The sequence below is a fragment of the Eutrigla gurnardus genome (genome assembly GCF_963514095.1).
Source record: "Eutrigla gurnardus genome assembly, chromosome: 19".
Classification (NCBI taxonomy): domain Eukaryota; kingdom Metazoa; phylum Chordata; class Actinopteri; order Perciformes; family Triglidae; genus Eutrigla; species Eutrigla gurnardus.
Genome location: NC_139930.1, coordinates 9,142,037 through 9,155,656, shown reverse-complemented (window position 1 = coordinate 9,155,656; position 13,620 = coordinate 9,142,037). Strand labels below are relative to the sequence as shown.

At 42.2% G+C, this 13,620-nt stretch overlaps 1 protein-coding gene across 6 annotated transcripts in view; it reads left to right on the top strand.

The window, feature by feature from the left end:
- The window catches only part of cacna1bb (calcium channel, voltage-dependent, N type, alpha 1B subunit, b), a 151,109-nt gene that overhangs the window by 111,019 nt on the left and 26,470 nt on the right, over nt 1–13,620 (top strand). For all 6 annotated transcript variants that reach the window (XM_084035038.1, XM_084035035.1, XM_084035039.1 and 3 more), the window contains 9 exons: nt 249–345; nt 3,223–3,383; nt 3,568–3,705; nt 6,188–6,389; nt 6,908–7,072; nt 8,367–8,477; nt 9,936–10,019; nt 12,346–12,462; nt 13,251–13,316. In XM_084035038.1, coding sequence (XP_083891164.1) covers nt 249–345; nt 3,223–3,383; nt 3,568–3,705; nt 6,188–6,389; nt 6,908–7,072; nt 8,367–8,477; nt 9,936–10,019; nt 12,346–12,462; nt 13,251–13,316 — 1,141 coding nt within the window. The remainder of the gene's footprint in view (nt 1–248; nt 346–3,222; nt 3,384–3,567; nt 3,706–6,187; nt 6,390–6,907; nt 7,073–8,366; nt 8,478–9,935; nt 10,020–12,345; nt 12,463–13,250; nt 13,317–13,620) is intronic.

The window sequence follows — 13,620 nt, the reverse complement described above, 5'->3', positions numbered from 1 at the left end:
AAATGAAGCAACGATAGATGAAGTTTATGATGTTATAATTAACAGAGTTGCATGCTTCTGTAGAATAACAGTATAATAACTCACATGCATGTACTCTACTAACCGGATATAAAGAGGTTTCTATCCGTGTACAGTGTGTACCTGATGTGCTACCATCTGCTGGTGTGACTGTGGGGCGGGATGAAAGGGTTCACATGCTTGTCGGCGGCGCCGCATCCAAAGACTAACGGTACTCTCAATCTGCACAGAGGGACGAAGGGCAAGGACATCAACACCATCAAGTCCCTGAGGGTCCTCCGAGTCCTGCGGCCACTCAAAACCATTAAACGGCTCCCCAAGCTGAAGGTACAGTAATCCAATCTGTCATCCACCCAGTCCATTACGAGAAGAAAACGCAGAGCTGCCAGCTGGGGCCACGTCCGGCGTCAGTCACACACTATCATGAGTCAAAGGGCTTTTTAGTGTGCCATGGAGGAATGGTTATATCTGATTTAACACGGTTGCGTTTTTAATGATGTATACATTTTGTATCTAGCTCTCTAATGAAAGTGTTTGAGTGGTTTGACCTCCGGGTGCTCTGTGTTTTGGAGAGACGGGAGAAGGTAAAGCCTCACAAAATGGAATTAAGTGACTGGAAATTGCTTTTTCTACTGATGTGGTTGTCTGCAAGGAGGCTTATTGATTGATAGCCTCCATTTTCCAGAACATACGCTCCCCAAAATACTCAAAAGAGATTCAAAAGGTAGATAAAATCCTAAAACCTGTGTGTGGAGCATCAAACACAGGTTTGGAAATTACACTCTGAAAGGTTTCTACCTTTGTTGAAGGCAGCTGCTGCAGTTATCATGGACTCACAGCAGCTACAATGAATGCCAATAGAGCTGCTGTGGTATACAGAGCGAGTCCATACATTGTTGGTAATGTGAGTCGTCAATGTCGCACGTCTTGTGACCCACATTCCCTTTCGTCACCCACCAGTCCCATGAGCTGTTAGTCATGGATAAGTGAGTCGTAAGTCACTCAAGTGAAAGAGGATCTTTTATCTGTTCTGCTATTTCCTTTTTGGTCCATATACAGTAGGTATAGTAGAGTATGGTATAGTAGAAGGTCTCCAGAGTGTCAAAGCATAGTTCATGTCCAAAGGGAGTTACTCTCCCCCACAGAAAACTGCTTCACATCATATCTGCCCAACAGCTAGTTTGGCATGCCCTCAAATACAGCTAGTAAGAGCAGAGCTGAGTGTGGAGTCTCCATGTCGAGGAGATGCTGTGTATCTGCTGTGAAATCGTACATTCCTGTTTGCGTGGACTTCTAAGGGAAGAGGAGTTGAAGAACAAGTGGCTACAATTCATTTTCAGCATTGTATTTCTATTCCTCAGCAGTACAACTCCTCTTATCTGGTTATGCTAAGTGACATCTCTGACAAACACACTTAGTGGTTGACCAATCACAACAGTGTGCCAGCTGACCAATCAGAGCAGACTGGGCTTTTTGGGAGGGAGGGGCAGGAGATGGGTACACGGAGCATCATAGTGTGACAGCGGTCATGAAGGTCAAACACCAGCAGATATTCATGCCAATAAGCAGAGTGTTAACTCTTGTTTGGTGCATAGTGAACTTCCACACAAGCTGCTTTTGACCAGTTTATCTTTGCTTGGCTTGGTTGTCATGGGTTTTGTGACTGTTAATATATCAATACATTCAGAAGGCTTTTGAACCTGCAATTTGGATTTTGTGGATAACTTCACCTGCATTTATTCTACATTTGACCAGTTAGCACATCAGGATGCTCTGACTGACGCTGCTCTTTTATTGCGGACAAATTGGCATTCAGTTAAATATGAGTCGTAGAAATTAAAAGTAAGTTCTGTGGTAAAGTTACTTGAAGTGTGCTCAAAAAAGAAATATGAAGAAACATCACTTTCTCCATAATTTCTCTTTCAAATTATTCTGGTGGCTTCATTTTTGCATCATAGAAAGATGAGGCAATCCCAGTGAAAATCCTTTCAAAGCAAACTGTTAAATTTCTTCATAGTGGCTTTTCGTTGAAGAATCTCAAGCATTGTGTATGTTTGTGATCCTCATCAAGTCGAGACCCTCAACTGTTCCCTCTGATGCCGAAACGACAGCATCCCTCTGGTGCGTGAACGCAGCTGATCATCCAAAAGTAATGGAGCTGACAAAAGATGAAAGATCTAATTGGAGTAATAGAAGTGAGGAGATTGAGGCGGATCAGAGGTGGCAGACAGATGCTCATCCACAAACTCTTCTTGGATACTTTGCCCGAGCGGTTTGACAGACAGGCTGGTAGAGGAGGGGAGAAATATGTGCCGCCCGTGTCTCTGGAGACAGAAGCCTCGACGGCGATCATTCATGCAGCAGCGTTTTCATTGGTTAGATTGCGTACATGTCAGGATCGATAGACGGAGGACTTCATCTCTCAGCCGCAGATGACAGGAGGAAATAGCTGAGAAGAGAGTGTGACAGGCTTCTTGCAAAGGTGTATTCACGGACGAGACATCTGGGTCAAAACAGGGCTGCCATTGAGTTTTTGTCAGCTCTACCCACAGTTTCAACAGCGGTTAATGTACTCTGCTACTTCTTTGAAGCATTATGATTACAATTTAGCTTTTCAGCCAAGTTTTGCTCAGTTTTAAACGAGGCCATTAGACATCATTTGTTAGGAAAATGTAAACATAGCTCGCTTTAAATTGAAACTGGCACAGCCTTTTCAATCAGGGACAAAGGTTTTTAATCAAATAAGCAGACTTCCACTGCACTCAGACTAAGCTGCTGCACTTAGGGTGAGAGTTTGGATTAGAATCATGGATGTATAATAAGAACTAGATACCAGACCCCAAGATGGTCCCTACTCATCCAAGGGGAATCACTCGCCATATACATTAATTTCTAGAGAAAACTGGAGTCGGCCTGCTGTTCACATGTCAGCGTTGCTCAGCGGCGCATGAAGCTTAAAAAGTCCTGAATTCTGAGAGAACAATTACTTATAGAAAGTAAGAGTGACGGTTCATTACAGTTTGAATATTTCATTTTCCCCCAGAAATTTGAGTCTTGAATAAAGTGAGTGACAGCTCCAATACAAAATAAACAGTGGTTTATAATAATGCTAATAATGTCACGGACACAGCAAATAATAAGCCAGATTGGAGAGACTTTCCTCACATTCACTGGTCTGAACCTGTGTGTGTTAATGTGTTCCAGGCGGTGTTCGACTGTGTCGTGAACTCTCTGAAGAACGTTCTGAACATCCTCATCGTCTACATGCTCTTCATGTTCATCTTCGCTGTGATCGCCGTGCAGCTCTTTAAGGGCAAATTCTTCTACTGCACCGACGAGTCCAAGGGTCTGGAGAAAGACTGCAGGTACGCAAACTTCCACTTCTTCAGTGATGAACGTCTTAAATGAGCCATGAGACACTCAGCCATGGTTGCTATTCGCTAACACATTCAAAACTCAAATTCTCAGGAGATCTTGTTTATTCTCTTTCACCTCTTTTGATTAAACCTCCTTTCCCCTGACTTGTCTCTCCTCCCGTCTCGCTCTCAGAGGTCAGTTTCTGGAATACGACAGGGATGACGTGGCAGCTCAGCCCAGAGAGTGGAAGAAGTACGAGTTCCACTACGATAACGTCCTCTGGGCCTTCCTAACGCTGTTCACCGTGTCCACGGGGGAGGGCTGGCCACAGTAAGTCAGAACAACCTCCATATCACCTCCCATCCAGCCGTTTGTGTAGCACCTTGTGTATGAAATGCAACTTTAGAGAGCCGATGTGTTGCATTTCAGGGGATCAAATGGAATATAATGTTGTCTTCATGAGCGTATAATCACCTGAAACTGAGATTTGTGTTTATTAGCTTAGAAAAGCTCTTCAGCTACATACAGAGAAGGTCTTTTTCCATCTTGCACCACCATGTTTCTTCAGTAGTCCTGAATGGACAGACTAAACGCTGGCTGTAGGGTCTCAGTCCGTTACTAAAATAAAGAGCTTGGTGGGACATTTAACCCAATCTCTGCTTCAGCTACAATGCAACAAGATGTTCAATTGACTTCTCATTCTACGACTTCTAGTCTTTCTTCTCCCAGATATTTAAAAATAAATCGATACTTTAACAGAGATGTATAAACTCGAAATTATACATAAGATGTAACAGAATGTAGTGTTATTATGGTAAGCACGGCGTCACCACGGTTTTGCAAGAAGTGGCATATGTTAGTATTTGAACGGGAGCAGAGAGTTATTCATTTATATGCCACGTTGTCCTAAACACCGTCTTTAAATCGGCTGTGTCATACATAATATGAAACACATAACTCAAGTTGATTTAAATATCAATGCTTGAGTAGCGTTTTCATTTTCATGTGAGATTTTCCTTCCCCTCTTTTGACGTGAAATGCGCTCAGCACACCTGGAGGCCGATGCAGCGCAGATTAAACCCGACTGATCTCTCCGAGTCTTAATTACTGCATGTTCTCTAAAGATGCAATCAAGGCTCACTGCATAGACTCTTGAGTCTGCCATTCTGTCTGCCTGGGCTCAAGTACCAGATGCATTGTCATCATCATTGTCGTCATCTCCGTCAAGGACCGTTGATGGCTGTTTGCACTATATCTTCATTCACTGTACTGACCTGAGAGTGAAACGTAAGTTGTCAAACTGACTAAACTCGTCATGATCATCTAAAATCACACACTTCTACAGAAGAAGTGACAGCACAGTAACATTTCACATTCAAATATAAAGTATATAAAAAAGTAAAGGATATAACGTTTCTCATAATTTAGGATGTTCACGCCCAACAAGATTTGTTGCATGGCGATTTGAATCAACATGGCAGAATAATAATAATAATTCATCTTCAGAATACACTCTCTTAGCCTGAAATCAATCATGAAGCATTTCCTCCATCAAAATATGAAGTAAAAATAATCAAATCTGATCTCTAGCTCCACTTTTATCATATGACATTAGTTACCTCTTCTATGCTCTTTCTTGTAAACCGCAGCTGGTTGCTAGGCGACAGCAGCAGCAAAGGGTGGAGGCGGGAACAGCTGGTCACAGGAATCCTCTGTAGGGGCCGTCTCATCTCGGAGGCCGCTCAGTTCGGCATTTGCGGTCTCCAAAGGAAGCAGCAAACGTAGAGCGCGTCACCTTACATCCTCCTTTAAACAAGTCACTCCTGTGGCCTATCAGGGGCTCTGTCCCTCAGTAGTAAACACATGTCATGGGCTACGTGAAAACACTGATGCAGTCGTTCTTCTCAGGAGGACAGTTTCTCATCATCACCATCATTATTTACCTGCACTCTTTAAAAGTTACAAAATCATTTGCTCACACATTACAAACAAGTATAAACCAACTTATGTAGGAAAGTATGCTCAACAAGTATGTCAGAGGCTCATCAAGCACTTGCTGATTTCACAGCTGGAGAGTCGGGAGCATCATTAGTTCACCGGAGACAATAATAATAACATCTGTGAGCCTTAAAACTGGGGCTGCAACTGCATCCACTCAATTCAGTCATTCATAAACATCCTCTGTGAGGACTGTTAGAAACCCCTGCAGGCAGGTTGATTGGATATTTTGGGATGGGTTCCCTGGATATTTCCAGACAGATTGATGTCATTGTTATTTCACTGAGCTCCTTTCATGACACTTCCAGGATTCATTTCAGTGAAACGGAGTAAAGTTGGGGTGAAGGTAGAGGTGAGCAGATTTGCTGGTTCTCAGATAAGTCATCTCAGGGATTTGGCACGTTTGAAAGCTCCACTAGGACGATTAGAAGAGCCTGGATCGCTCTGCAATAGATCAGCAACGATTAATCATTTAGATGGATGGGTTAGATGGCAAGACAATTAAAATTTTTAATCAAGTCATTGTTTGGTCGTTGGACAATTTGCTGTTTTTCAAGTTAAAACAAAAACAAGCTAGTAAAATGTCACATTGTGATCTGCATTTTCCTTCATATATGATATTTTGTAGTCCAACGATTAATGATGATTAATTGAAAATAATTGTTAGTTGTTAGTTTCTCTGGAAAATACTGTAAATTGTTGAAATATTGTGACATAACTGGACAAAAGCCATGACTCAGAGCTTCCCAGCCGGCTGTGAAGCTCCACGTGGTTGTTTGAATGTCCTGCCGCTTCACGTTTTCCTTCTGTTCAGGGTCCTGAAGCACTCTGTGGACGCCACTTATGAGGACCAGGGCCCCAGCCCGGGCTTCCGCATGGAGACGTCCATCTTTTATGTGGTCTACTTCGTGGTGTTCCCCTTCTTCTTCGTCAACATCTTCGTGGCTTTGATCATCATCACCTTCCAGGAGCAGGGAGACAAGGCCATGTCGGAGTGCAGCCTGGAGAAGAACGAGGTGCGAGAGCGGCGGGGAAGTGATGCGCTGTGATAACAATGACAACCTCCCTCTCTCTCAACGTGCAATGAGAGCACACGCTGATTATTTCTGCAGAAGCACTCCTTTCTGAGAATGTTTGTCTCTTGCATCACAAATGTTTTGTTAGTTAGGAATCAGAGCACATGCGGATCCACTTCCAAACATCACTTCCAGTCAAATTATATCTAACATGACTTAGAATCTCCTCAAACAGAACAAAGCACTAAAAAGAAAGCAGCGGGGTTTATCCGCTCCACTCTCTTCATCTCCACTTCACACAGACTTTGTTAAAATCATGCTGTTTTAGTTCTCTGCAAAGTATTGGCTGGTGATCAGAGAGCCTAAATTTGTGGCCTCGTCTTTTGATATTATGAAACACTTAGGGGATTCTCTCGTGGCGTGCCAGCTGTCTTTTCCTCTTCCACGGTGAACAGTGTGAGTGTGTATCAGAGAGGATCCGTAAACAGCGTGTTTTTCTCTGTCTTTTCACCAAACAGAGGGCCTGTATTGACTTCGCCATCAACGCCAAGCCGCTGACGAGATACATGCCAGAGAACAAGCAGTCCTTCCAGTACAAGATGTGGAAGTTTGTGGTGTCGCCCCCGTTCGAGTACGCCATCATGACTTTAATCGCCCTCAACACAGTCGTGCTGATGATGAAGGTTGGTGATTCCTCCTGCCAATCTGAATCCCCTCCGCCAGAAACAAGTACTTGCTTTGGCTCAGTGATACTTCAGTTCCCACTGTTGGAATCGCAGCAGTTCCCATGAATCTGCATTTAATAATTTAGCTCTTAAGGCAGAGATGTAATTACGCGGTCTGGCCTTGAGACATGGTCAACAATGAGAGATCCAACGCCAGCGCAATCACAGAGGGACGAGCCCGTGTCTTGGCAGTATTCCTCTACTCACAGGAGAAGGGCTCTGTTCTCCTGGTGGTTGTGGTTTCATTTGTTTCTCTCAGGGCAATGGATTCACATGACAGTATATTTATTCAAACGGTTGTTTAATGTCATGAATACTTTCACACAGAACGTGAATATTTGTTAGTTTTTAACAAAACAATGACTTATATTTGGTCCAAACCGCCACAATTCACATACCACATGTATGTTACCAAGATCCACATTTCACTTTATTCATAGATTTTCAATATAACACAGGATTGTGTACACAAAAATGAACAATTGCTATTTCAAAAAGCAGACAGAAAGGAAAAGAAAAGTGTACCACTAATATTATTATGATTTCATTACAGATCATAATAATATTAATGGTAATAATTGAAGCAAACAAGATTAACAAAGAAAATACTAAATAAAACATCATGACAAGCATCCAAGCTTAATGGAGCTTGTGCAGACCGTGTAAATCTTGTGTAATTAATAATATCAAGGGAAGAGCAATTAATATTTGAGAGTACGTCATGTATTCTATCTCACACTGCAGATGTGAGTGACATTTCAGTCACTCAGTCATGCCGAAGTCATTGAGGAAGAATAATGAAGATACACAAAAATATGTCAGAGAGAGGAGTGTAAAGTACCATAAACAAACATTATTTTCACCATAAAAACTAATGCAAACCATGTAAAAGCAAAGATTGCACGAGTTACCTCCTTGCATGCTGACAGTGCCACCTCATCAGTGTTGCCCCTGGTGGCCAGAAGTTAAATTACCACAGCATTACAATAATACACGCTAATATGTTTTTTTTTCTTCTATTCAGCTCTCAGAGCTCTCAAAGACACAGAGCCTCCTGATGCTATATCAACATGTGTGTGTTCAGCTGAGATTTCACTCTTTAAACATCGTGCTGAAGTGCGTCTGAGCAATCAAACAGCTTTATTTGCATTCATACTGGTATCAGTATCATGAAGCTATGTGAGATGGAAGTGTACAGTACATGGGGGTCAAGGATGCAGCTTTTCACACCACTTCTGTTTTCTGTCCTCAGTTCTACGGCGCTCCGAGCTTCTACGAGTCCGTGCTGAAATACTTAAATATCGTCTTCACAGCCCTCTTCACACTGGAGTGCATCCTCAAGATTATTGCCTTCGGTCCACTGGTGAGACCATATGCTGCACTGTTCTCTGCAAACGCTAGACAATTATGCACTGTTGCATTTTGTTTCTGTTTACACACATGAGGGAAAATCTCTCTGAGGGTGACTTCTGCGTCGAGCGTCTCTCACTGTGCTCGCAGTGCTCAGTTAATTAAATCTTGTCCTTGTGAATGCTGGTGCATTATCATTAGGCCTTCCAGCTTTAGCGTTGAGAACAATGTATTTCTAATGAAGAAACTGAGTCACATTTGAAAGGGATGTTTGAAATATTGGGATTTTGTGTTTGCAAAATCCCAATAGTATATAGCCAAATTTGGACAGCCAAAATATCATGCAGTCTTCTGCAGCAGAATGTGAGTTTAGCTGTGGACAGACACAGAGGTGCACACTCACTCACGGACAAAGGGACAAACACATGACTAATCTCATGATCTTCCTAGCGGAGATAATAAGAGAAAAAGAAGGGATGAATGAAAGAGTACGTAAAGAGACTAAATCTTCCCCCAACGTGGGGCCGTCGGCCCCGCAGCGAGGCATTTCATCTCCGACTCCGTTCCATTTACGAGGCCCATTTATTAAATAGCTTTTCTCACACACCACTTGCCTCCACCTGTTTAGCTGTTAAGCCCAGATGGATGGGCTCACATCTGCTGGTGAAAACACTCGGCTGCTGCAGCGCTTCAGACTGCAGCTGCCGGCAGCCTCTGGCCCCCAGGAGCCGGATGATTGACCAGTCTGAGGGGAACCGGGCTCAGCTGTAGTTTATGCAGGGGATCGTGTTGTATATGCACATATAAATGGATGTGCCTTTTGGGGAATGTCTAGATTTCTGAGGATTTTGGTGTGTCTTTGTGTCTTGTTATAATATTCCATCTTTTTTAGACTACTGCATCTTTTGCACGTCCACATATCTGTTTAAGTTTCTGCACAGATTGTGATAAATTATTTTCAGGAAGTTATGCGACCATTCTGTTTTTTAATCAAACCTAAATCCATATTAAAAATCTGGAATAAGGTGATGAAAATAAAGGCTGGGGACCTTTATATCTATTAAAATATAAAATATTTCAAGTCTGATTTATTAAAAAATAATCTGAAAGTGACAGGCGGGCCTCCGCAGGGCAGCTGCAGACTGTTGTAGGGGAAGCTCAGTGAACATGAGAGGAACATTAGTACATTAGTTCAAAAAATATTTCATCTTTTGGGCTGGATGTGTGTGATTTGGTTAAAAGATACAGTAGTTTAGGGGAATTTAACTTACATTTTACTTTATGTATTGAGTGTAGTCTAGAGTTATGTCAAACAGGGATATTAGGTTATCTTGGAGTCCAAGGGATCAAATAATACAATCATGTTCATAAGCATCTTAAGTAAACTTAATAATCACAACTCCCAGAACTGTAGCAAAGAAGCTGAACATGTTAAAGTTTGAACTCTCTGTGTGGCGTCTTGGTCCTTCAGAACTACCTGAAAGCAGCCTGGAACGTGTTTGACTTTGTGACTGTACTCGGAAGCATCACAGACATCTTGGTCACGGAGATTAAGGTAAGCGCCGCCGCGATCCGGTTCTCCTTCGGGTCACGTCCTACTCGGGAAGTATGGATGTCAATACTCAATATTTGCTACATTATCAATACACGTGTAAGAGCTTTGCTTTCTGCTCACTCTTCTCTACAACAGCCAGTTGTGACACACACACCGATATTTTTTATCTTTTTATGCCCCTGAATGTTCTGTCAATCTCTCCCTGTAGTATTGGTCATTTTTATCACATATTAATATTTGTCATGGTATTGTATCGTAAGTGAGAAATTGTGACAGCATTGTGACATCACTGCTTCGTACAGGAGTATCAGCATTCAGTGCATTCTCTCCGGAAGTAGATTTACTCCAGTCAGGAGAACTGTGAGAATGCAAAAGTAGAATTTGGAAAGTACAAACATAGTTCATAAACACTAGTTGACTTATTCAGGGAATTTCATTTATAGTAGTTTGGCGAATAATAATTATTTTCATTATCTGATGATTTGTTGGACTGATTGATGAATTTTTTCGTCTAAAAAATATGGGAAAATTGTGGAAAATACCCATCAAGTTTTCAGGGCCCAATCTGACGTCTTCAAATTACTTAATTACGTAAAGTAGATACTTTACTTAATCACTTTACAATGAAGTAAAAATAGGAAAGCTGGAAATTGTCTTGATAGACCAATTATTAAAAATGTTGTAGTTCCATTTGACTAATTGACTGAACAATTAACTAATTGTTTTCACACTAATTGCCATGTAAGTGTGTTAATTAAAGATGGGTCTTTTTTACTTTTTTGTTTCAAAAAACAACACACTTGTTGCTTTGCAGTGCTCAGTCTCAGCCCTCCAATCAAATGCTCAGCCAAAAAATAAAATCATGAAAATCTATACAGGAAAGGGAAATTAAACTCAATACATGAAACACACGTAGCAGCGGGGCAACCGTGGGAGCGATGCTGCTGTTAACTGTTTGCAGCATTTCTTCTGTTGAACTGCTGCAGACGGAAAATGTGTATTATAGCGACGGAGGGCTGAGGCAGAGTACTGTTGCTTTCTGTGTGGCAAAGTCGGTCTCTTTCTTTGTGTGACTTTCTTTTCATGTGATCATTAGTCTTCTTTGTGTGTGTTTTGCTGTTCCCATCTTCTGCTGTGTCTCTCCTGGCGCCTGTGCCCTCACCCTGCCCCCTCTGTCACATCTGACGCCTCCAGACGGTAAGTGGCTTCTGGCTTTTGGCCGCTGATTTTGTCAAATCCCCCGTCAGTGTGTGCTCTTGTCTCCCACAGTCTTAATTTAAATTGCCTCCTTACTGAATCCTCAATGTGACGTGATGGTACAGGAAAAACACACCTATTAAACTCAATGTGGGGACACGATCGTCTGGAGCGGTTTCAGGTGGATGAGATCTGATGTCAAAATGGACGGCACGAACTGTCACAAGTCATAGTGTTATAATAAGCTTTGTATCAAGGTTACATTATGTCACCACACTGGTGTGCTTTTCTGCTTGTTACACACCATTTTAGACCCTCTACAGTCTAAATCTGGTTCTTCAACTTGAATAAAACATTTAAAGGAAAACCCTGATTGGGATCCAGTCCTTTAGTTGTCTGTGGAAACCAATGGGAAAATCTACTCATGTAGTCATTTTTTTAATAATATTTCTTTAAATTGTATATGCCATTTTCACAGCAGCCAGTTTCACATGTCATTTATTATGGCCATGTTCCATTTAGGTGTGCCAGGGCCCCGACATTATGCATGCTGGCTCAGTGGCACGGCTGTCACACTAAATAGAATGGGTCCGTAATTAACTTATTATCAATTACACCTGTGTTTATCCTGCAGTGCCGTGTCAAGATGGCTGCTGTGAAAAAAAGGCCCATTATCTCTGTTCAGTCCACACTTTTGTGTTTACATAATGATTCATTTCAAGGTCCAGTGATTTTAGGGGGATTTTTTTGGGCAGAGATGCAATATAATATTCATGAATATGTTTTGTTTGCTTAGAATACCTGCAAAGGGAGCAGGTTCTCTTCACATAGTCCATCGTGTTTCTACAGTAGCCCAGAAGGGACAAACCAAACACTGGCTTTTACATTACATAAGAGTTAGCACTTTGTCTCAGTGATGTCACTTCCATAGCAAAGGCTGTTATCTGTAGAAACCACAAGCTACTGGTCATACCAGACCAAGTGGAGCCGTAGAAGGAAACCCTAGAAGTGTAACAACTTGAGCAAGGGTGTGTTTGATTGAGAATGAATGTATGTGTAGCATGAAGCTACATGGCTTTAAATCCTTTTATCCTGGAATACCTCAAAGAGTCTCTGTCTACTCTCTCAGGACAAGATGATCAACCTGAGCTTCCTGAGGCTGTTCAGGGCGGCTCGTCTCATCAAGCTGCTGCGGCAGGGTTACACCATCCGCATCCTGCTGTGGACCTTTGTTCAGTCCTTTAAGGTGAGCTCACACACACACACACACACACACACACACACACACACACAAACTAAACTGGCAAATAAATTAGTAATTAGTTCATTCGTATTTGCCTCTAGACATAATTTAAAACACGTAAGTAAACTTGATTTATGTTGCAAATTTCAAAGCAAATATAATATAATGAAAGGGATGAAAGAAATTGAGTCAGGACGGACACAAGTGAATAAGAATGCAGATTTATTCAATGGAGATTTTAGCGTCGAATCAGTTAGATTGTTTACTTGAATAAAAGGATATCACCCAGAATACAGGCGGCGGAAGGCAGGGCAAACTAAATAGCTCTCAGCAGAAAGAGGTTCGGATGTTCAGCCAGTGCCGGTTCGCTCTCTAAATCCCCCGGGACAGGTTGAGTTAAATGCGGAGCGCTGGGCCGCGGCCGAGGGAATTTATAGCAGGTTTAATGTCAGTGGTGAGAGCTTTTAAGCCCAATGAAAATGGACAGTAGCTGAGTGTTAAAAGGTGGCTATTTAATTACAACAATGTTCGCCTCCACCTCGCAGCGATATAAATAGCTGGTTAGAAGAATCGACCGCGCAGGTCAGGCTGACTGCTCGGGTTCTTAAATACGACTGTACACTCATACAAGGGCGCTAGTCCTGCTCTGTGGTGTGCCAGATTTATGAGCGTGTGTGCAGAGGGAGACTCAGAGATCAAGTGTGTGTTTGTGTATGAGAGAGAGGTTGTAACGCGTAGCCTATCTGTTTGTGCTCTGAGTGTGTTTAACCTGTAGTGATGTGTGATTTCAGGCCCTGCCGTATGTCTGCCTGCTCATCGCCATGCTGTTCTTCATCTATGCTATCATTGGAATGCAGGTGAGTTGTGAAACGACCAGAATGTAACGAGTCGGTGATGGATGCCGACTAGAAAACACAACCACAAAACCCCTCCACACTTGTTTTTACCTATTTTCTAAACTATTATGTCATTTTGAGAGATATTGGCAAGCAACCTATTCTTTCATTTAGATATGAAGACGTGTTGGTCAGTGTAATATGACTGAGCTCAGGACAATGAACCTTAGTAAACCTTATAATGTCGGCAGTTCAACACTGTCTCTGTGAAAATGTCATATTATTGGTATTGCATGGCTTTTGTCTTGGATTGCATACGATGGTA